Source organism: Hippopotamus amphibius, chromosome 7 (genome assembly GCF_030028045.1).
Source record: "Hippopotamus amphibius kiboko isolate mHipAmp2 chromosome 7, mHipAmp2.hap2, whole genome shotgun sequence".
Lineage (NCBI taxonomy): Eukaryota > Metazoa > Chordata > Mammalia > Artiodactyla > Hippopotamidae > Hippopotamus > Hippopotamus amphibius.
In genome coordinates, this window is record NC_080192.1 from 75201993 (window position 1) to 75227036 (window position 25044).

Below are 25044 nucleotides of genomic sequence, written 5' to 3' on the forward strand. Positions count from 1 at the left end.
AAAGAAATATTTTAAAAAAGAGAGAGAATCAGCTGGGCAACTGTAGTCAGTCACTGAAAAGCAGCCTGGGCAAGACGTGCACTCCCATGCTCTCACCTGCCGGTGACCTGGCAACTAGCCACACCCTGTGCTTACCCCTCTGGGGCCATCCACGGTAAGCAGAGGAAACCCAAGGCAGACAACTGCAGTGACGTATTCCATCACCGACACCTGGAAATAATGGCACGGTTTGTCTCAAGGTCAACTGACTTCACTACAGCTACATCCTAGCTAGAGTCCAGGGCTCGTCCAGACCCACCAGCCAGTCTCACCTCCTCCTCCCGTCATAATCCCTAGGTTATGACATAACCCCTAGGTGTACCAGCCTTGGTAAAGGAAAGAACAGGAATGCAACATCAAATTACAGAGCTATTAAAATTTTTGCTGGCTACAACTACTGCTTTGTTTTGTTTAGGTGGGAGAATAGTATTTATGTTTAGGAGGAAAAAGAAAAAAAAATTTCAGAGATACATGCTGAAATATAAAAACAGTGATATGATATTTGGGATTTTCTTAAAAATAAGTGGAGGAGACTGAAAGTAGGCAGAGGAAAGATGAAAAAAGCCTGGCCACGAGCTGATCTCTGGCAAAGTTGGGTGAGGGGCCCAAGGGGTTTATCATACCAGTCTACCCTCCCTTTAAGTTTCTGCTTAAAATTTTCCACAATAAAGTTAAAAAATAAAGTTTGTCTTCCACAGTTTAATATGCAAGTATGTAGGCAAAGGTCGCTATCAGTAGCAGCAGCAGCAGTCTATCTAGGACAACCTCCAAAAGAGATGGGGATTACTTACATGACAGGCCACCAAAGCTCCTGTATTCCAGCCAATCAGGATAATGGGTTTGTGGGGGAAATGGCTGTGAATCTTTGTGGGAAGAGAAAGAAGACAGTAAGACAGGAAGCCACAGATCGGTGCAAAATGCTGGGTGTGCCACAGTGACGTGAAACAGGGACATGCTCACCTCCAGCACTTTGCTTCTCACTGTCCCAATCATGTGCTCCAGACACTGCAGAACTCCTACTCCACTACCATTGTTCAGCAGGTGCGTGGCGACAGGGATGACCTAAAGGAAGGAGAGTGGCAGCCACGACAGCAGAGCTTAAGTTTCAAATCTCCTCTCAAGTCTGCTTAACCTACCCTAAATCCCTTCAACCTCAGATAAGCACCACTGGCATTCCAAACAAAAAGAGACTTGGGGGATGCTCCACATTTACGTTCATCCGTTTTGACCCCCTCCTCCTTTCTGTCTGCTCAATCCTCCCCAGGAGGAGCTCCTCCTGCCCCGTACATACCTTGCCTAAGCAGGACAGCTGAGACTGCCAGAAGCGGTGGCGGCGTGAGGTGGGGAACACGGAGCTGGAGGGCCCGGAGGAGGCAATGAGAATGAGAGGAGAGCCAGGGAGTTTGCTCTAAGGAGAAAGACCCACCCCAGAGAGCCAGTGAGTGAGAGGTGCTCCTCCATGGAACCCCAAGTACCCCAATACCTTTCTTATCCCAACCAATGCTGATGTGTTCAGGAAACCATGTTAAGCACTACACACAGCCAGTTATTAATGAAAGCAGTTAGGCCATTTATTATCCTCTTGCCACAGTTCTAAGACTGGATTCTAAAAAAAATGTCATGGGCCAACTTACTGGTTTGTTATGAGAAAGCACCCCCACAGCAGGGTCCCAGGGCCTCTTCAGTAGGAGGGACAAGGCTTCAGCTCCTGCAGCCCCGGTCTTTGTGTTGGATGACACGAGCATCCGGTCAATCAAGGTAGGGATCTAGAAGCAAGAGAGATCGGAGATGCCTCCAGTGTGAAGCAGGAGACCCCACCACCAGGATCAGGCAGGAGGGCACAGCCCCACTATGAGCCAAGGACAGATTTCAACTATGCCTCTCAAATTTTCCTCACGAGAAAAAGTACAAATAAATGGATGGCTAGAAAATATGCCTCCTATTATTAAAGGTAAATGGATACAATCTTTTGGAAACCAATCTGGTGACACGCATCAAGAAACAAACTTATTCCTATCCCTTTCCTAACAACCTATATCAGAAATACACACACATACAGACAAAAATACATACATATCACAGGGGTGGGGGCATGGGGTAAGAAAAAGACAAATTCGCTCTCAGTAATAGTCAAAAAGTGGAAACAACATAAAGGCATATACAAGGAAGTGGTTAAGCAAATCATCTACATAATTAGATACTATGGATTAATTTTAAATATAGAAAACAATTTGTAATAACAGGGAAATAATTTGCTAAAATGTTAAAGGTAAAACAGAAAATACAAAAATTATCTCTATGCAGAAAAAAATACTATAAGAAAGTATGCCAAAAGGTTAATAATGAACTTTATGGAGTTATGAATTTTTTCCTTTTTAGACATATATTTTCTAAATTCCCTCAATGAACACCAGTTGATTTTATAAATTAAAAACAAAACAAAGCAAAACTCTGCATTTTCTTCTGGAATACTAACTTCAAGCTGTGGAGTGTTAAAGAAATCTGTTATTGTGCCCCAAATAATATATCCTACTATAGTGTATACAGTTGACCCTTGAACATGGGTTGGGGTGCGAACCCCCCCATACAGTCGAAAATCTGTGTATAACTTTAGAGTTGGCCCTCCATATTGGTTGTTCCACACTCACCATAACACTTCACCAAAAATGTGACCTCACAGATGTGTAAACATAGATTTCAGACATGCTGATGTCTTACACTGAGAAGACATATCTGTGTGAATCCCACACTACCCACAAAAGGTCAAAGGGACCTAGGGGAAAGGAAAGATTTTTAAATGTTAGAGGTAGTTTTCAGAAAAATCAAATTTTTTTGAGAAACTGGAGAATAAAAACTACTATGACGATGCAGGTTGTAAAGTTCAGTCCATAGCTAACATCATATTCAACAGTGAAAAACTGAAAGCTTTTCCTCTAAGATCAGGAACAATACAAGGATGCCTACTTTCACCACTTTTATTCAACATAGTATTGGAAGTCCTAGCTAGAACGATTAGGCAAGAAAAAGAAATAAAAGGCATCCAAATTAGAAAGGAAGAAGTAAAACTCACTATTTGCAGATGACATCAATATTATATACAGCAAGCCGCAGAATCCACCAAAAAAACCATTAGAATAAATGAATTCAGTGAAGTTGCAGGATATAAGATCAATATACAAAAATCTGTTGCATGAGAAATTAAGACAATGTTCTTGTTTACAACTGCATCAAAAAGAATAAAATACCCAGGAATAAATTTAACCAAGGAGGTGAAAGACTTGTACACTGAAAACTGTAAGACATTAATGAAGAAAACTGAGCAAGACATAAATAAATAGAAAGATATTCTGTGCTCATAGACTGGAAGAAGTAATTTTGTTAAAATGTCCATACCACCCAAAGCAATCTACTATACAAATTCAATGCAATCCCTATCAAAATTCCAATGGCATTTTTCACAAAACTAGAACAAACAGTATCCTAAAATTTATATGGAACCACAAAAGACCCTGAGAAGCCAAAGCAATCTTGAGAACAAAGAATAAAGCTGGAGGCATCATGCTTCTTGATTTCAAACTATTTTACAAAGTTACAGTAATCAAAACAGCACAGCACTGGCATAAACACAGAATCACAGATGAATGGAACAGCATAGAGAGCCTAGAAATAAACTCATGCATATATGGTCAATTAGTTTATGACAAAGAAGCCAAGAATATATAGTGAGAAAAGGACAGTCTCGTCAATAAATGGTGTTGGGAAAACTGGACAGCTACATGCAAAAGAGTGAAACTGGATCACTATATTACATCATACACAAAAATTAACTCTGACTGGATTAAAGACTTGAATGAAGATCTGAAACCATAAAACTCCTAGAAGAAAACACAGGCAGTAAGCTCTTTGACATTAGTCTTCATAATGATTTTTTGGATCTGACACCAAAAGAAAAGGCAGCAAAAGCAAAAATAAACAGTGGGACTACAAACTAAAAAGCTTCTGCATAGAAAAGAAAAACATCAACAAAATGAAAAAGCAATCTGCTGAATGGGAGAAAATATTTGCAAATCATGTGTCTGATAATGAGTTAATATACCAGGTACATGAAAAGATGCTCAACATTATTAATCATCAGGAAAATACAAATCGAAAACAAAATGAGATATCATCTCACACCTGTTAGAATGGCTATTATCAAAAAGACATGCATTAACAAATTTAGTCAGGACGTGGAGAAAAGGGAACCCTTGTGCACGTTGGTGAGAATATAAATTGGTGCAGCTACTATGAAAAACTGTATAGAAGTTCCTCAAAAAGTTAAAAATAGAACTACCATATGACCCAGCAATTCCATTTCTGGGTATTTATCTGAAGAAAACAACTCTAATTCAAAAAGACATATGCACCCCCATGTTCACTGCAGCATTAATTACAATAGCCAAGATATAGAAACAACCTAAGTGTCCATTGCTGGATGAATGGATAAAGAAAATGTGGCACCACAATTTCTTCATATATATATGCCATATTTTCTACACACACACACACACACACAGAGGAATATTATTCAGCCATAAAAAAAAAGGAAATCTTGCCATTTGCAAGAAACATGGATGGACCCTTAGGGCACTGTGCTAAGCTAAGTAAATATCATATCATCTCACTTGTATGTGGAATCTACAAAAAACAAAACAAAACAAAAAACCAAACTCATAGATACAAAGAACAGACTGATGGTTGCCAGAGGGAGGGGTTGGGGGACAGGTGAAATTGCTAAAAGGGATCAAAAAGTAGAAAATAAATAAAGCCATGGGATGTAACGTGCAGCATGGTGACTATGGTTAATAATACTGTATTCCATATTTGAAAGCTGCTAAGCGAGTAAATCTTAAAAATTCTCATCCCAAAAAAAAAAATTTAAATATGTATGGTGACAGATGTTAACGAGACTTTGGTGATCATTTTGCAATACATACAAATATCAAATCATTATACTGCATACTTGAAACCAATATAATGCTATATGTCAATTATACTTCAATTAACATAAAAAAATGCAAAGACAGGACAAGAAAATAAGCTGTTCCAGGCAATGATAAGCAAGGACAGTGTTCCTAATTTTAAAAGAGCAAGACTTCTTTAAAAAGATTTCTATATAAGAAATGCAGGGAATATAACCATGAGACCTTCTCAGTTTAATTCAGGAAACAAATTTTTATGCAACACTGCTGTTACAAGGCACCAGGCTAGTGCTTACTGCAAAGGAATTTAATCTACAAGGGTAATGAAGACAAGCACACAAATAACAAAAGAGGAGGAGCTGATAAGTGCCATAAAAAAATAAGCCTCACACTGCTATGATTCAAACCATCCAACAGAGAAGAGGGAAGCGAGAGGGTAATTCTCATCTGAAGATGCAGCATGCGAAGTGAGATGCCATCTAAAGAATTTCAACAGAAGATGGGGAAAAGCCTTCTAATCAGAGAACCAGATACAAGCAAGAAAGTACAGGGCTTATTCTAAGCACAGATGGCCTGAAGTGGAGAATTCAAGTAAGGAAGCAGGAGGACCTAAGGCTAGTAACAAAGACTAGGGCCAAACTGCAAAGGATCTTCACCCTAAACTGGCCATTTCTTTGTAACTTAGTCACTGTGAGCCACTCAACCCCTTGAGGTAGAGGATCTGATTGAATTAGACTTTGAAAGCTTTTATCTGGCAGTAACAGAGTACACCTCTCAAATGACACAGCCTTGAAACTCACTTTCTGTAAATACAGAATACTCAGAAATAATTCACCAATAGCCAACTTCTCTGCTTGGAGCTAGGCAGACCAAGCATCCCTGGTCTCTCCAGCACTGTGTCACTCTCAGCAGACAACGAAGAGGCTAAGGTCTATACCTACTCTGCTCCCCTTACAATAGGTCTAATGGTAAAAGTAGCTAGGCCAAGAGCATGATCCCATTCACCTGCATCTTCACCCAGCAGGTACATTAGAAGTTCTGGGAAACAGCCTATGTATTTGTTGTGACTCTGAGAGTCATGGGAAAATAAGGGCCTTAGGGGAGAGGAACCACTGAGAGCAGAGCCTCTAGCAGACAGCGCCTCACAGTCTGGGCCGTTGCTAACTGTGTGTCCTCTGCCATTCCAGCTAACCATGACCTAGCAGCAGGGCTGGGCAGCATACACTGTGTGCACCTGTGGAGTCCCACCAGTCATCCGTCATGCTCAATAAACCTGAATATCACTTCATTCACTTGGGAACATCCAGACAATAACTTCAGTGGAGAAGCAGTGCAAACTTCTTTATGAGGGAAATGACCTCCTAGCCTACTAGCCATGCAAAGTAAGGCAGAGAAGTGGACGCTGGGCACTGCTAACACTCATTCCCTCGAGTATATGCACCAATGCTGTAGTCTTCCCATAGGCAGAATGCTGTAGAGAACATTTAAAATGCTTGAAATACAAGCCACTGTTCTCTGCCAGGGGCTTGTCTTGGCCCCACACCCAGCGTGTGCTGAGGCCTGCCCACTATTCACCTCCTGGGCCAGGGTTTCCACTGTGGAGGAGTGGCACAGGAGGAAGTCCGGGACTATCTTTTCACTTATCTCTTTCTCCACTAGAAAATAAGCTCCATCAGAGTAGACAGCATTTCTGCTCTGCTCATGCCAGCATCTGGCACACTGCAGGCACAAAACAGCTGAATGTATAAATTAATGTCAAATTTCCCACCATGCATTTCATTAACACATCTGGTCCTGAGTTTTATTTCCTCACTACAACAGTCCTCTTTTGCTTTCAAACAAACTTGGCAACCTTCAAGTCACAAACAGGTAGGAAATAAGTTGGGAAATTGGGGGAACATGGCTGGGGAAAGCTGTTGGCAAGGTAAATTTAAATTACAGCAACAAAACAGGCCAGTTTCTTGCAAAGGAGAAGAAAAAACACTTAAAAAAAAAAAAGAAATCAAGAACTGAATTAATCCAAGTTGTCTGAGGCCATTCTGTCTTGGAGCAAAACACTAAAAATGATGGTACCACTTCTAAATCATTAACAGTTACTGTGGGTTTCCTAGGTGCCAAACTTTGTGTCAAGCATCCTATCCGGATTAACAAATTTTCACAAAAATCCTAAATAGGTATTATTATCAGCCATTCTTTAGAGATGAGGAAACTGAGACATTAATCCAAGATTATACAGCTAATTAGTGATGAAGATGCGATCAGCCAGGCAGTCTGCCTCCAGAACCCGTACTGCGCTACACTGAACACATCCCAGTGCAATAACTGCAACCACAGTAAACTGCAATTGTGAAGAACAGTAGTTTAACTTTGTGCAATACTGTCTAAGTAAGAAAGTAACCATATGCTTTATAAAGGGTGACTGAAGTCAAAGCATTGCTACTGAAGGCTCGTCATGATGAGGAGAGACCAAGGCATCACGTCACTGTACTAACACCTCCCCACCCCCACCCCCGCCCTCTTAGCACAGGTCTGCTTCTTGCCCCCCTCTCAACACTCCTCCCTGGTAAACCCTTCATCTTTTCCTTTCTCACCTCACCTCAAACCACAGGCTGTAGGGCTACAGAGGCTAAACACGTTCTCTGGTTTTTGGGCCCCACACCTCATTCTGGAGACACTGGGGATAAAGACATTTACGCCAGATAAAAACATGAAAAGATACCATGTCTCCTATTTTTAATAGCAAACCCATTAGCTTCAGTCCTGCCCTCCAGGCTGACCAGGCAATGACCTTGTCCAACCCCACTTCCTGAACCCACAGCAGAGGCTGGCTACCCCAGGACAGGGCAGACGCCAATCACAGCCTCACCTTCCCTTTCAGTGTCTGCAAAGCATCCAAGTAGGCAGCCAGCATGGGGAGACTCAAGGTCTCCACCAGGGTGGTGTGCAGCCACTGGATCAGCTTGGTGTCCCAGCTCACGCTTGCCAGAGCCTGCCGCACTCTCCTCGCACACTTGTCCACAGCAACACGGCGCAGCACTGGCTCATTACAAGCCTGAAAGGTGCAAGTGGAGGGACAAAGCGTGAGGGTCACCTTGTTAGCAACTGGGGTTGGGGGAGGCAGGGTGAGGGCCCAACAAGTCAGTCAGCCGCTGAGGTCTGAACTAGGGAGGACCCACCATGGGCAGATTCCTGGAGTCTTACCCCTTCGTTGGCCAAGCGGGCAAGCCGGTCAGACTGCAGGGCTTTGAGGATCTTGTTGAATAGCTTGTTCTGGGCCATTGTCCAGCCAGTCCTACAAGAGAAACTCTGAGGAATTAAAGTCAAACCCTGGGGACACTTCCCATGCATGTACACTGTACAAAGAAAATTATGTCATGTTTTTTGTTCCCACTATGAAACAGTACAACTCAAAGTAGCTTAGTACTAAGCTAAAGCACAACACCCAGATTCTGGACCCAATTCTGCCAATGAATCACTTCAACTTATGTTTGTATTAATATATACACTACAAGTCCAAACCAGTCACTAAGTCTTTTTGGTGCTATCAAAGCTAATTAATTACCTAGTAGCTAAAATAATCCATTAGTAAACAAAGCATGGCACCATTGCACAGATACATTTGAATTTCACAAGTTCAATATTTCACACAAAAAGGCAGACAGGATGAGGAAGCATTTTAATGTACTACAACCTCAGACTAAGATAAGAGGCCTATTTAAATCAGCTTTAGGAACAAAAATATAACAAATGAAGTGGCTATTCTCTCACTCCTTAATAATCCACCCCTCACTAACCTTTCTCCCTTTTCCATGTTTGTTTGTTTCTGTGTATTACACAGTTAACAAATTTACTTTTGAATGGTCTGTTGCATACAAGTTAACTCCGTATCATCCCAGCATAGGTCCCTGGCAGACACACTTTTACCTTGCTTACAGAAGGCTTTATGTTCCTCCTCCAACTCAGCTGTAAACTCCCTGCTAGAAACCCACCCTAGGCTCTTGTTTCCACCTCATGACACACAGCACAGCAGTGTGGAGCTGACTAAAGCCCCTCTCCACCCCACTCTTGGCCATCTTAAGACTCTGATACTCCAACTCTGGCCAGTAATCTTCTTAAAGATACTAAGAGAAAGGTAACAGAAGATGTCCAATTAGTATCTGTTTACCAACTCTCCCTGCCATAAAAATAAACTGGTGATTAAATCTCCTTTATAAAATTTTAAGTGGATGCCAGATCAAATGAGAACCTGGAATGAGATCAAGGTAGCGCTCCAAATCAGTAGGGATAAAGTAAACAGGGCTGTGACTACCACTAGCCATTTGGGGAAAAAAAAATCTGGATTCATACACATCATTCTTTACACCAAAATAAATTTCAAGTGGAAGAAAAAGTTAAATAAAAATAAAATGACCAAAGTACTAGGAAAAAATAGTGATAAAAAATCTATCTATCTATCTATCTATCTACCTATCTATTTACCTACCTACCTACCTATTTATCTATCTAATCTACATCTTAGAATGAGTAAAAGCTTTCTAAGTATGACCTAAAACCTAGAAGCCATAAAAAGAAGATAAATGTAACTACATCAAAATTTCAAATTTCTGTAAAGGAAAAAATAAAGTAGCATAAACAATCAAAACACAAAGAAAAAATAACATTTCATTAAAATAGAAAAAGTCTCTAGAAAACTATTAAGAAGAAGACAAACTACTCAAAACGAAAACTATGGGCAAAGAACATAAAAAGGCAGTTCACAAAAAATGTAGTCAACCCCCTTCAAAATCAAGCATCCAAATTAAAATGATAAAATATCATCTTTTACCTATCAAATGGGTAAAAATTAACAACTTCAATAATACTCTGTGTTGTGAGGGTGTAAGAAAATAGGTCCCTCCAATTCTGTTGATGGAAATATAAATTAGTACAACCTTTTGGAAATCCAATTTGGAAAACCAATTTTGGAAAAAAATCAATCAAAAACCTAAATCAGATCCAAATCGTGTCACTCTGCTCAAAATCCTTCAATGGCCCCATTTCAATCAGCTGAAAGCCCAAGTCCTTGCAAAGGAATGTCTGGACGCCCTCCACCCTCACAACCTCATCATCCATGACTGCCCCCAGCTTACTGTGCTTCCCCACACTGCACCCTCCCCTTACTTCCCCAAGCACATCCCGCATGCTTCACAGCACAGCCTGGGCCCCAGCCATCCATCCTCTCTCCCTGAGACAATGTCTCCCTCTCCAAGCTCCAGGTCCTTGCTCAAATGTCACCTACTGAGGCCTCCCCTAACTCACCTGTACTTCAAACTGCCAACACCTCACTCCAACCCTGGGATTCCCTACCCCCCCTTCCAGCCATAGCACCACCTCACATTCTATCCATTTTATTTATTTATTTGGTTTGTCTTCCTCTGCTAGAATGTAAAAGCCAAGATGGCAGAGATTTCTGTCCGTTTTGTTGAAGTGCTATATCCCCAGCACATAAAGCAGTGTCTGACACAGAGCAGGGACTTGAACATTTGCTGAATAAAGAAACGGATGAACTGTATGCAAACTACTTTCTAAATCTGTAAATAGTGGAGTACAAATTCAAACCCTCTCACTCTTTACCACAGTAAGTGCCCAGGTCCTGAGCAGCAGAGGAACACTGATACACCATGTAGACGCAACTGTAAACTGAGCCCTTCACCATAGGAGGGTGCCTGAACCACAAGCAAGTTGCTTCAAACAACTTCAACAATCTCTGGTTCTCTTACTTTATAACAGACTAGCAGCCTTTCCATCATAACCCACTAACCAGACACCCTCTTTTCTAAAGGTCCCCTCTCTAAGAACACCAACAACATGGCCCAGTAAATATGCAGATGGAGGACAAGTTACCCCTCCTTACGCACACTGCAGAGTTATTCCCTATCCTTGGAAAGAGTAAATACCCTCCAAAAAGGAGGACAATAACAGTCCAATTTCCTTTGCTTCTGTAAAATAAAGTCTCCACCTACCACGTCTCCAGCTTTACAATCTACCACAGTTACAGTCCAGGAGAACACTAGCTATGAGCCAGGAGCTGGCTGTGTGCCCTTAGTCTCCCTGACTGTAAAAGAGATGGACTAGATGATTACGGTTCCTTCTAGCAATGAAAAACTCAGGTTAGCTCTGACTACCAATGGGAGCAAAAGTTCTATGAGAGCAGCTGAAGTCCATGGCCACAGAATGCTTCATGGCCACCCTCTATCTTTAGTAGCTTTTATTGCCACAGTTAAATCCTGTCTTAACCTCCAAAGGCTCTCATCCTTTTATAACCCCCTTGTGGGGTACTAGAAGCAGTCTTAGGTTTCTTGGAATTGTCCTTTTTCTTATTTTCCCATAGCTCTCTTGGCTTAATTTCTGCTACTTCATCAGGATCTTGTCAGTTTTTTGTTGTGGTTTGATATTCAGAGAGATTTTGGACTTGGGAGATGGGGGAGTAGAAGCTTTTACTCAAAGCTGGGACTCAGGATACCTTGGGACCCGGAAGGCTTGTGGGAACCAGCGTCTCCAGATCATAGGTTCATAATCTCATTTTCCTTCACATTATTTAAACATACAACACACTAACACAAGGAGCACCTCTTACGTATAGTGATTCTTGTGTGGGCTTGGGGATTTGGTGGTAGTGGGAGAAGACAGAGGATGTCCACAAGTAGTTATAAAAAGCTCTCGAGATACATGGATATTTCCATATTAATAAGCTTCTTTGCTTTTAATGGCTGGTTCTACCCTATTGGTGGGCATTTAGATTGTGTCCCTTTTATTGCTATTATAAACAGTCACAGAGACCATCCCTCCTCTCCCCAATACACTCACACACACATCTATCTATATCTTTACATGGTTGTGTAAGTATCTCTGCAGGAAAAAATCTCTTGAAGTGGAAATGAAAGATCTGTGTTAAAATTTTAGATTTTTCAGTTCTGTGAAAATAATATGTATAAAGAACCTGCGACATCTTGAAAGTGGTATTACACTGCAGCCTTACCCCCAGCAATAATGCTCAGTGATAATCAAATAGGTTAAACAGCAAATACAATTTCTTCATGTTCAACAATCTCTTGAGCTTTCTCAAAGCCTATTGATCATGTTGCAAACCTTAATCCCAAGGACAGAGAATGAGGTATAATTTTTATTTATGAGGTACGAACAGCATTTCCAAAATTATCCTGTACTTTATTACACAACAGGATGTTTTCTCTATTTGTTTTTCTTACTCTATATTTATTCTGAAACCCAAAATGATGGGAGTAAGGAAAATGATGTGAACAAAATGGGAGGGGGACTACAAAGCTATTTAGAAATTACTACCATACACCAATGACAGCTGAAATTAAACTGAAAAACCACAATGTTGAGAGTCTAAAATCCCCAGAAAAAGTTCTTAGGATTGTTGCTGGATACATAACAAAGTGATTCCAAGAACCCAAACATGTTCTCTATATTTTGTCAGCTTCGTGGGAGGCTGGAAAATTAAGTGGGCAGAAAAAAATGATCTAACCCAAGATTAAGAGCATGCGAAAGATATAATTAAGGAAAAATTTTAAAACAGGAGACAGAATTTTAAATACAAGTCTAAACAGTCAAATAGCTGATGGGAACTGTGGTGAGTCAACACGCTCCCCCCAGCTAAACCTATTCAATTTTCCTGAGTGCAAAAATGCCTTCTCTCCATTGCTTAGATGAGATCAGACAATCTTAGGTTCTCCATGCTCCCGCTGAACCCGAATGACGCTTTGACTTCTGGCTCCTCTTATCCAAAGCAGTCAAAAAGTCACATCAGTCCTAGAAAAGCCTGATATTTTCAAATGTAATTCCTTCTCTGATACTAATTCAATATTAAAATGTTTAAAGGATTTTTTTTAAACCAGAAGTCGAGCAGAGAGAGACAGAGAACATTAGAGAGAAGAAAAAGGTCACACTTACTTCTTCAGATTATAAAATTCTTTGCTTAAACACCAGGAGAAAGGAAGAGAGGAATGAAAGGAAAAGAGAGAGGGAGGGAGAGAGGAAGGGAGAGGGAAGGAAAATAAACTCGAAGATCTTGAACTCAAAATTTTAAACATCCATCTGAGATTAACACATAAACACATATAATATTGAGAAATATAATTAGAGCAAATTTAGAAAAGGAGAATTTTTTAAATTGAATTCAGAAGTTCTGATTTCTAAGATAAGACAACCTGCTTCAGGGCACTAGATTCTTTTACTGAAATGTTAGCAACATCCTAAAATCCATTTGAGCAATGCCCCGAAGTATCATATGTCAGGAGTATTTTGTTAAATGTCTTTGAAAAGCTGTGCATCTAATTAAACTTGGCAATTGACAAATACCTTGGGGGAAAAGCTGGTCCAACTTCTTTGGGACAACATTACCACACCAGCAAATGTACAACATTTTCAAAGGTTCTCCAAATCACACGATTTTGGCATGCAGACACAAGAACGCAATCTAGACCAGGGGTCGGCAAACTTCTTTGGAATGGACTGGATAGTAAATATTTTAGAGACTGTGGGCCATATGGTTTCCATCACAACTACCTAACTCTGCAGCTGTAATGCAAAAGCAGCTATAGCCAGTATCTAAATGAGGAGGCATGACTGTGTGCCAATAAAACTGTATTTATGGACACTGAAATCTGAATGTCTTGTGTCTTTTCATTTTTTTTTTTCGACCACTTAAAAATGTAAAAACCATTCTCAGCTCATGGGCCATACAAAAATAAGCAATGGGCTGGATCTGGCACATAGGCTATAGCTCGCCAACCCCTGATCTAGACAATTAAATCAAGAAGAGAGGGATACTTAAACTGTTTCATGAAATATCAGGCATTACTAGAAAAACTCAAGAGTCAGTTGGGGCTGGAAGGGGCCTTCATGTTCTAAACATAGAAAGTTATCTGAAGGCAGCTGCTGCTAAAAATAATTCAAGAGGGTGAAACGGAGCACTAAAAAAGAAAATTAAGTTTCTGACTCCACTGATAGATCAGTAATCCCTCTGAGGAAAAACAGATCGCTAGGGAGCTGGTATATAGTCCATGAGTTCCTGATGTGGGAAACTGTAATTGTGCATGATTTTATAAAGGAAGAAAAGCAGCAGCAATTTTACAGTCAAAGCAAAGGAAAGAAAGGCAACAAGATGATTATAATCAGAGCAGAGAGAACTAACTGCAACCTCCAAACAGGATACAGATTCAGAATTTGGGGACAAGGTCATAAAGTGGTGACCTCTGAAACTGAAGCCAATAAGTATCATCAAATAATGAAATTAGCTGTGTGCAAAAGTGACCTACCTGAAGAGATGGTTTGTAAGCCTGTTGCTAATGAGAGAAGGACGCCTCCAAAATCTCATCAGACACTAAAAAACAAATAATCTGAGATAAACTGAGCGCTAATTAATCATATCAATCTGTGGCAATGTATTAACACAGGGATGGAGGTCCACATGGAGAAAGACAAGCCAAAGATTAGAATCTGTCAGTGTTTCTCTGTAGGACTGGGCAGGTGAAGGTGTGTCCTGTGGCCCGTCTTGCTTTGAGGAAAGGTGGGTGCATCCAGCTACCTTGTTGAAGGAGGGTGCCTCCTGTGCAGACTGTCCCCTGGCCATCTACTGCTGCAGCTTCCCAGACTCTCCTATTGAGAATCACTGCTCTGGGCCAGGCCACCCCAGGGTCTCATCTGCCTTGCAGTTGATCCCTCCTTATAAATCAAGAAGCTGGTATTCATATGTATTATTAAGACTCTGATGACATTGGTAAGCATGAAGAGTCCCCAAAAATCTTCTGATCATGACCATGGGTGAACTGATAGGAAAATTCATGCAACTCTCCCATGCAGTTTCTGAGACTGCAAACTGAGGACAAGGAAACCAACAACACCATAAAAGATACATAAGTGTGAGGCCACCTTGTTCAGTCATCACTAACTGGTCTCTCTTTTTACTGTCCTAAAAGAGAAGGTATAGTAGTTGAGAACACTGGGCTCCAGAGTCAGACTGCTTGCTTTGAACAAATCCCTGCTCCACTCCTTCCTAAGGTTTCTTCAACTCTCTGAGCTCAGTTTCATTTGTAAAATAGAGATGAGGAAGGGATATGCCTAGGAGAGTTGTGAGGTTTAAAAGAGATAATGCATATGAAGCGCTTGGCACAATGCCTGGCACCTAGAAAGCACTCAACAAACGGCAGCTCTTCTTGGTTACTACCGTTGTATTTTTAGTATTATTAACTGTAACAATGGTGATTAACTGTTTTGCTGAATTCATTGACTCCAGTAATATTCTAGTAGTTGATTTTCATTCACAGCGGTTTTCCTCTTTATCTGAAGCTCTAGAGAGCCATACCCCTTCTTAGGGCACAATGTTAATTCCAATTCAAGACCCCAAACAACTTCTTCATAAGCTCTTCAGCCAAGGTGCAGAATTGCTCCTCCTTCAACAGCAACTATCCTGATCACACAAGCACACCAGCTCAATCTCATTCCCTGCTGCCAACCAAACTCATAAACCATGCAAATCAGCCTTTCCTACCCTTCTTCCTACCAAAGTACTTCTTTTCTTCCACTATTATAAAGTAAGAGCTCTCCAACATTATGGCAAGTTTACCACTTACTAACTCCTGATGTAAAGATCTTAACATTCCCTTAGTAGATAAATACATATAGAGAGAGTCACCAGGGAAAAGCAAATTAAAACCACAATGAGATGTCACTTCACACCCATGAGAATGGTCATCATAAGAAAAAGACAGATTAAAAACAAGTGTTGGGGGCTTCCTAGGTGGCGCAGTGGTTAAAAATCTGCCTGCCAATGCAGGAGACACAGGTTCGATCCCTGCCTCAGGAAGATACCACATGCCGTGGAGCAACTAAGCCCATGTACCACAACTACTGAGCCTGTGCTCTAGAGCCTATGAGCCACAACTATTGAGACCGTGTGTGGCAACTACTGAAGCCCATGCACCTAGAGCCTGTGTTCTGCAACAACAGAAGCCACCACAACGAGGAGCCTGCATACCACAATGAAGAGTAGCCCCCACTTGCTGCAATTAGAGAAAGCCCGTGTGCAGCAACAAAGACCCAACACAGCCAATAAATAAATAAATTTATAAAACAAATAAACAAAAAGTTATTAAAAAAAAAAGTGCTGGCAAAGATGCGGAGAAACTGGAACTCTCATACACTGCTGGCGGGAATGTAAAATGATGCAGCCCTTTTGGAGAACAATCTGAAAATTCCTCACAAGGTAAAGAGTTATCATATGACTCAGCAATTCCACTCCTAGGTATATACACGCAAGAGAAATGAAAATATATGTCCACACAAAAACAAGTATATGAATATTCATAATGACATTATTCATAATAGCCAAAAAGTGTTAGCAACCCAAATATCCATCAACAGATAAATGGATAAACAAAATGTGGTACATCCATATCATGGACTATCTTTCAGCATCAAAAAGGAATGAAGAAGGTATAACCTTCCAAGACTGAATCAGGAAGACACAGAAAATATGAACAGACCAATCACAAGTAATGAAACTGAAACTGTGATTAAAAATCTCCCAACAAACAAAAGTCCAGGACCAGATGGATTCACAGGTGAATTTTATCAAACATTTAGAGAAGAGCTAACACCCATCCTTCTCAAACTCTTCCAAAAAATTGCAGAGGAAGGAACACTCCCAAACTCATTTTATGAAGCCACCATCACCCTGATACCAAAACCAGACAAAGATACTACAAAAAAAGAAAACTACAGACCAATATCACTGATGAATTTAGATGCAAAAATCCTCAACAAAATACTAGCCAACAGAATCCAACCACACGTTAAAAGGATCATACACCATGATCAAGTGAGGTTTATCCCTGGAATGCAAGGATTCTTCAATATATGCAAATCAATCAATGTGATACACCGTACTAACAAATTGAAGGAAAAAAACCACATGATCATCTCAATAGATGCAGAAAAAGCTTTTGACAAAATTCAACACCCATTTATGATAAAAACTCTCCAGAAGGTGGGCATAGAGGGAACCTACCTCAACATAATAAAGGCCATATATGACAAACCCACAGCAAACATCATTCTCAATGGTGAAAAACTGCAAGCATTCCCTCTAAGATCAGGAACAAGACAAGGATGCCCACTCTCCCCACTACTATTCAACACAGTTTTGGAAGTCCTTGCCACAGCAATCAGAGAAGAAAAAGAAATAAAAAGTATCCAACTTGGAAAAGAAGAAGTAAAACTGTCACTGTTTGCAGATGACATGATACTATACATAGAAAATCCTAAAGATGCCACCAGAAAACTACTTGAACTAATCAATGAATTTGGTAAAGTTGCAGGATACAAAATTAACACACAGAAATCTCTTGCATTTCTAGACACCAACAATGAAAGATCAGAAAGAGAAATTAAGGAAACAATCCCATTCACCATTGCAACAAAAAAGAATAAAATACCTAGGAATAAACCTCACCAAGGAGGTAAAAGACCTGTACTCAGAAAACTAAAAGACACTAATGAAAGAAATCAAAGAAGACACAAACAGATGGAGGGACATACCATGTTCTTGGATTGGAAGAATCAACATTGTGAAAATGACTATGCTACCCAAAGCAATTTACAGATTCAATGCAATCCCCGTCAAATTATCAATGGCATTTTCCACAGAACTAGAACAAGAAATTTTACGATTTGTATGGAAACGCAAAAGACCCCGAATAGCCAAAGCAATCTTGAGAAGGAAAGACGGAGTTGGGGGAATCAGGCTTCCTGCCTTCAGGCTATACTGATCAAGACAGTATGGTACTGGCACAAAAACAGAAATATAGATCAATGGAACAGGATAGAAAGCCCAGAGATAAACTACGGTCAACTAATCTATGACGAAGGAGGCAAGGATATGCAATGGAGAAAGGCAGCCTCTTCAATAAGTGGTGCTGGCAAAACTGGACAGCTACATGTAAAAGAATGAAATTAGAATACTTCCTAACACCATACACAAAAATAAACTCAAAATTGATAAAAGACCTCAATGTAAGGCCAGACACTATAAAAATGCTAGAGGAAAACATAGGAAGAACACTCTTCGACATAAATCACAGCAAGATCTTTTTTGATCCACCCCCTAGAGTAATGGAAATAAAAACAAAAATAAGTAAGTGGGACCTAATGAAACTTCAAAGCTTCTGCACAGCGAAGGAAACTATAAGCAAGATGAAAAGACAACCCTCAGAATGGGAAAAAATATTTGCAAATGAATCAACAGACAAAGGATTAATCTCCAAAATATATAAAGTTTATCCAGCTCAATATCGAAAAAACAAACAACCCAATCAAAAAATGGGCAGAAGACCTAAATAGGCATTTCTCCAAAGAAGACATACAGATGGCCAAGAGGCACATGAAAAGCTGCTCAACATCACTAATTATCAGAGAAATGCAAATCAAAACAACAATGAGGTATCACCTCACACCGGTTAGAATGGGCATCATCAGAAAATCTACAAGCAATAAATGCTGGAGAGGGTGTGGAGAAAAAGGAAGCTCTTGCATTGCTGGTGGGACTGTAAACTGATACAGCCACTATGGAAAACAGTTTGGAGGTTCCTTGCAAAACTAAAAATAGAACTACCATATGACCCAGCAATCCCACTACTAGGCATATACCCAGAGAACACCGTCATTCAAAAAGACACATGCACTCCAATGTTCATGGCAGCACTGTTTACAATAGCCAGGACATGGAAGCAACCTAAATGTCCATCAACAGATGAATGGATAAAGAAGATGTGGTACATACATACAATGGAATATTACTCAGCTGTAAAAAGCAATGAAACTGGGACATTTGTAGAGCCATGGATGGACCTAGAGACTGTCATACAGAGTGAAGTGAGTCAGAAAGAGAAAAACAAATATTGTATATTAACACATATATGTGGACTACAGAAAAAGGATACAAATCAACTGGTTTGCAAGGCAGAAAAAGAGACACAGATGTAGTGAACAAACATATGGACACCAAGTGGGGAAAGCAGGGAGGGTTGGGGGGGAATGAATTGGGAGATGGGGATACCAAATTGTACACTCTAAATATATGCAGTTTATTGTAAAAAATAAAAAAATAAAAAGTTAAAAAAAAAAAAGGAATGAAGTATTGACACATGCTTCAACATGAATGAATTTTGAAAACATCATGCTAAGTGAAATAATCCAGTCACAAAAGACCACATTCTGTATGATTCTACCTATGTGAAATGTTCAGAAAAGACAAACGTAGAGACAGAAAGTAGACTGGCGGTTGCTAGCGGTGGAGGGGTTGGGAGGAAATGGGAAGTGACTGTTAATGGGTACGGAATTTCTTTTGGGGGTAAAGAAAATGTTCATCAAATTGACTGTGGTGATGAATATACTAAAAACCACTGACTGCACACATTAATAAGGTAAACTGTATGGTACGTAAATTTTATCTTCATAAAGTTTTATGCAATAAATAAAAGATAAATAAAAGTTTGCCAAATGAACAACAACAAATGACCTAAAGAGGAGTGTTGAGTCCCCAGGTCAGTAGGATGTAAGAGAACAAAACTAGCCAGGAAACTCATGAAAATGGGCTGAAAAGTTCCCCCAAAATCATAGACTACAAATCTATTTTTAAAAGCCACTCAAATCAAACATCTATTAGCTTTTCATATGACTCCAAAACATGTTCACTACCCTAGTTATAGACGATGTAAATATGGTATCATACAAATGGACATTTATTTAATAGGGTTGTTTTTTTCTCTGGTAGTCTGGGTAACTCCCATACCATAACATGTATTATACATGCTACAGAGCAAGTCATACCTATCAAATTTAACTCATTTATTTATTGAATTAATATTTACTATATGCCTACTATGTGCCAGGCAATGTCCTAGGTGTCGGGGATGCAAAGATGGCTGAGACACAAGTTCTCCTCCCAAGGAACTCACTGCAGAGTGAGCTGAGAGTTATCATGCAGAGACAGGAGAACATTCTGACTCTTGTGGCTGCAAATGAAATAAGCTCCTAATAAATATGTTTCAATGAAAATGATACAAAATATTTACAGTGAGGTGACCATTAACCCCGTAGTGCCCAGTCCTCTTAGAAGCAGCCTACCTGTTGACATGCTCCTCCCAGTCTTCTGGTGGGGGAGGGGCATCTGCATCGGTCCTGGCAAAGATGACATGCCGTTCACACTCATTCATCACGCTGCGTGCCTTCTGATTGTCATAAAGTGGCACAGGGGTTGATGTGACTGTCTCCACGTCTATTGGGACATCTGATTCGCTGTAAAGAAGTGAGGAAATAGGACCAGCCATAGGTACTTCACACGACACAGGTATCTAATGATTGTCTGGTTGCTAAAAATGTCTCTTTAATATAATCGGCTTTTATTGATTCATTTGTTTCGCCCATGGCATGTGGCATGCGGAATCTTAGTTTCCAGACCAGAGATCAAACCTGTGCGCCCTGCACTGAAAGTGCAACCTTAACCACTGGACTGCCAGGGAAGTCCCTGATCAGCTTTAAAGTATGCTTAAGCACACTATATCCACAAGAAAATTATGATCCAAAGTCATCTTTCCCACACTTGTCTAGATCACTGCCCTCTGACATGCTGGTATGTGCTGGGGGAACACAAAGTCATTCTAAAATAAACCTATGCAAAAATGACAGAGAGCTATTTTTTTTTTAAAAAGACAAACATCTTCCATAAACTTATAGCTGATTGCCTAAATGTGATTTCCAATACAGTATCTATAAGCTACATGCAACTATTTAAATGAATAAAAATGAGAGAGAATTCCTTGGTGGTCCAAGGGTTAGGACTCTGTGCTTTCACTGCTGAGGGCCCGGGTTCAATCTCTGGTTGGGGAACTAAGATCCCCTAAGCTGTGTGGCGTGGTGTAAATAAATAAATAAATAGAATTAAAAATTCATCACTTGCATAAACCACATTTCAAGTATTCAACAGACATATCTGCCTAAGGTTACCACGTTAGACAGAACAGATACAGAACATTTCTATCACTACAGAGAGTTCTGTTGGGCAGTGTTGGTCTAGAGTTTTAAATAAATTCATACACTTTCCCTTTCCTTAGCAAGTCAACTGGTAGTTCACAATATGCTTTAAAAGCCTGTGATTGTCTAATACAGATCACTTGGAATGCAGACACCTTAGCTTACTCATTCTGTAAGGAGCCTACAAAGAAAAACACAAGTGGATACCTGAAGGATCTTTCGTATTTTAAAACGTTAATGAAATCCTAGTGCCTTGAGGCATGAGGGTCTATCACTGTACCAACTTTGTCACCCAAAATACGATGTCAATCAAACTGGTCTACTGGCTATCTACCGAATATCACTTTAACCTTTTGACCTCGATGATGTTATTGTATCCATTCCCAATGGCTGGAATAATTACATCATTATGAAATGAAGTGAATTAATGTGCAGCTAGATATGGTGGTGGGTGAAAGAGCTGATTATCTTCTCTGGACCAGACACTGGGCAAGGTACTTAGACTTGTATGCCTACAAGAGAACTCCTGATCTCATTATTCTAACCATATCTTCCCCCAGCCTTCCCCAACTCATGGCACCACCCAGGTGCTCAACCTAGAAATCTAAGGGTCATCCTACTTTCCCCTTTCCCCTTAACCCTGGCCGCTCTTTCCAATTCACCACAGCAGGTTGTGTTGGATCTACCTACAAAATATACCTCAAGGCCATCCCTTTTTCTCCACCTGTACTACTGCTGCAGAAATCAGGCTCATGATCTCTGGCCCAAACCACTGCAATGATCTCCTAGCAGATATTCTCTATTCCACTCCTGCACTATAATCTATTCAACAAAAACTCAAACTGATCTTTTTAAATATAAACCCAATCTCTAGCTTAAAAATCCTTCAATGACTTCTTACCAACTCTTAGAGTCAAATTCCTACATGAGGTAGCCTCTGCCAACTTCTCCCTTAGCTCCCACTTAAACCTCCAGTGCAACCACACTGCAGACCCAATGGCCTAAAAAGAGCTCCTAAAACATGCCAAACTCCCACTTTCAGGGCTAATATATGGAGCCAGTCTATAAGAGGAAATAATTTTCTAAGTACTGAAATGACCAAATCCACAAATCTCACTTAAAGAAAATATCATGAGATATTAACACAGGAGTCTCAATGTTGCAAGAAGCTATTACATAACTAAGAGAAAGACTTCAAATTCTATTTAAAAGAGCTCTTCAGTTATGCGCTAGGCCAGAAGCATCAGGATTATGCTGGATTATTCCCTAAAGTCACAGACCCCGTGCCCTATACATCCAATATAGGCCAACAAAATGCTTCCCTCACTGGGAAATGAAATAAAAACCACTATTCTGTATGTGTTACACACACACACATCATGGTACTTCTAGCTCAGTAAGGCTCACTGGGGGTTCCAAAAAAGCAAAATGCAAGATCTCTATTCTCCAACAAACCTAAAATCTGTGCTAAAGGAAAGATTAAACAGGTCAGATTAAAACAAACAAAAAAAGGCTACCCAAAAAAGTTTATAAAATTATTAAGGGCATGATTTGATCATCAAAATAGAATATATCAACAAATCTTGAAACACAAGTAATCAGAACACCTTAGAGCTCAAAAGAATTGCTAAACAAGTTTATTTAGGCCAAATGTAACTGTATCACATATTACATAGTATGTTTATGAAGAAATTCCTTACCAAATAATGTAGGCAGGTTGAAAATATACCCAGACCTAGGAGGGGTTAAGATCAACCCATGGTGACAGTTTTGTAACAAGCTAAGAGAGAAAGCAAGGTCTTGGGCCTATGTTCCTAAACTTTGCAAGTGAAGCCAGGAAAAGCAAACCGAATTACCATAAAAATGTTATAATTGCCAGTGGTGGAACCAGAACACTAAAGCACAAGTCTAATCCTATGTGGCAATTTTTGAAAGACAACTCTTCAGTCTTTTTCTTCACAGTTTAAATAATCCTCTTCAATTTCTCCTTCCACACAAGTCCTATTATCTAAGTGCAATAGGTTACCGGCTTTCTTTGAACATCTTGCTTTCCTAACTCATTAGATGTCTTGAATGCAGATGTTCACAGACAGGCCTGATATCCTCCTGATTTTTAACAGTAATGCCTGAATTAAACATCCAACCCCCCCCCCCCCCGCCCCCACCAAAATCTCCAAGAAAATCCACTCTAATCCCCAACCATCTGATCACTGCCCAGTTAGGGCAACCGCAGCCCTTAGGAGAGAAGCCCAAACTCACATGGTACTTTCATGCTGCCTCCTGGGAGTAACAAAGAGCATGCGGGTGGGCCGGGCACTACTGGCATCTGGGTGGGCACTCCACGGCTTGGCATAGCTATGATCCAGAAACACCAGGTCCAGCTCCCGCTCGTGCACAGAAAGCTGGAAGAGCAGCGAGGTGCCCATGCGCCGCGCTGAAGTCTGGAAGTCCCTCTCCCCACCGCGGTGGGCCATGTCAGAAGAGGGGCAGGAGGTCAGAGCATGGGTATTTGCATGCTAGTCACCTGCAGTGAAAAGTTCCAGTTTAAGTCAATTCAAATGCTCTGAATTTCTTCCAACCTAGAACATCTAACAGGCTTCTTACTTATGCGATCTCCCATCACTCCTAATTGAGTGTCCATCACACTGAAGACCCTTGCCCAAGTAGGGAGGGTTCCTGAGATCCCACTCCACCACCAAAAAAGGTTACGGCACCACCTTCAACCTCAATCTCTACAACTGGGTCCACTGGAAAGCTTGAGGGACTCCACTGTTCACCAAGGCCTCACGTGGACAGATACTAAACTTGCTTGGCCAGTGCCACAATTTCCCACGTGGAAGGGATGGGCTTTGGCAAACGAGGAATCACAAATACTAATAATTCCAAAGCTAAGCGTCTTTAGGGCTGCACACCACTCTCGAAAGTTTCACGGAGCCGTCTCCAGCCGGAGCGTGAGCATCCCAGGAACATCTGCGCCACGTGGGCCTCAAGGAAACCCTTGCCGTCTCTTGTTTGTGTTAAAAGTTTTGCAACTACTTCATAATGCTCTGGAATTTTAAAAATACATGGGGAAGAGCTCCTCCCCAAAGCCTGTAACAAAATGCTATGCCAGGAAGACCCCTCTCCCTCACCGAGGCCAGGGTGGCCCCCGGGGAACCGCCTTCTACTCCAGGTACCCTTCGGGGGTCCCGCCACCGAGCCTCAAAACCGCCCCAGCTGGTTGGCAGGGCTTGTAATTCGCACTTTACAGACGGAGGCGCCGGCTCAGGGAGAAGGAGTGACTTGGCCAAGGTCACCGAGAGTTCGCGACGAGGAGGAGCCGCCTCGCACCCGCCACCCGCCTCCCGCCCACCCCGGCCGGGCCCGGCCCGGCCCCACTCAGCGCCCGCGTCACGGCAGCCCGAGTCCGCCCCCGGCCCCACACAGCCGTCCGACCCAGGCCGCCTGGACCCGGGGCCCCAGCGCCCAGTCTCCGCATGCCCCGGGAACCCCGAGGGCCTCGCCGAGACCCCCGCTCGCTCCGACCCGGGCCGCGACCCCACGGGCTTGCCCACCCAGCCGGGGCCGACCCTTCCCTCACCCGCAATCGTTCCGCCGCGCGCTGGGCCCGGGCCGGATCCCTGCGCGCAAGCGCGTTACCGCTTCCACGCCCCGGCGTCCCGGGCACCAGGCAAAACACGGAAGTGGATTACAGTTTGGGAAGGGAGGGGGGCGGTGAGCCGCAAAACCCGGAACGGATGTAGCTGCCGGGGAAGAAGAGAGCCCAGAACGCGCGCGGGTCTGGCATAGCGACACGCAGTCCGGAGTTTGGCCTCCTGCATCTTCAGCAGAGAAAACTAGGGCGAGGGAGGAGGCTGGCTCCTGCAGCCCGTGTTCTAGCTGCCTCCCATTGTTGCTTTGCCAGGTGCCTGGCATACTTCTTTTCTTTCTTTTTTTTTTTTTTAATTAA

The 25044-nt window shown here is 41.5% G+C and overlaps 1 protein-coding gene across 8 annotated transcripts in view; it reads right to left on the reverse strand.

Annotated features, from left to right (window-relative positions):
* The window catches only part of KANSL3 (KAT8 regulatory NSL complex subunit 3), an 88203-nt gene extending 63475 nt beyond the window's left edge, over positions 1-24728 (reverse strand). For 7 of the 8 annotated variants that reach the window (XR_009054868.1, XR_009054867.1, XR_009054866.1 and 4 more), the window contains exons 1-10: positions 24676-24728; positions 23355-23619; positions 20190-20360; positions 8202-8292; positions 7867-8052; positions 1674-1805; positions 1331-1447; positions 1000-1101; positions 831-902; positions 136-210 (exon numbers count right to left, since the gene is read on the reverse strand). Coding sequence is in view for 5 of the 8 variants with exons in the window: in XM_057743603.1 (XP_057599586.1) it covers positions 136-210; positions 831-902; positions 1000-1101; positions 1331-1447; positions 1674-1805; positions 7867-8052; positions 8202-8292; positions 20190-20360; positions 23355-23569 (1161 nt within the window). In the remaining 3 variants the exon portion in view is untranslated. Of the gene's footprint in view, positions 1-135; positions 211-830; positions 903-999; positions 1102-1330; positions 1448-1673; positions 1806-7866; positions 8053-8201; positions 8293-14323; positions 14389-20189; positions 20361-23354; positions 23620-24675 lie in introns of those variants that run through there. The other variant, XM_057743606.1, reaches the window with a different exon arrangement.
* Between the last annotated feature and the right edge of the window lie 316 nt (positions 24729-25044).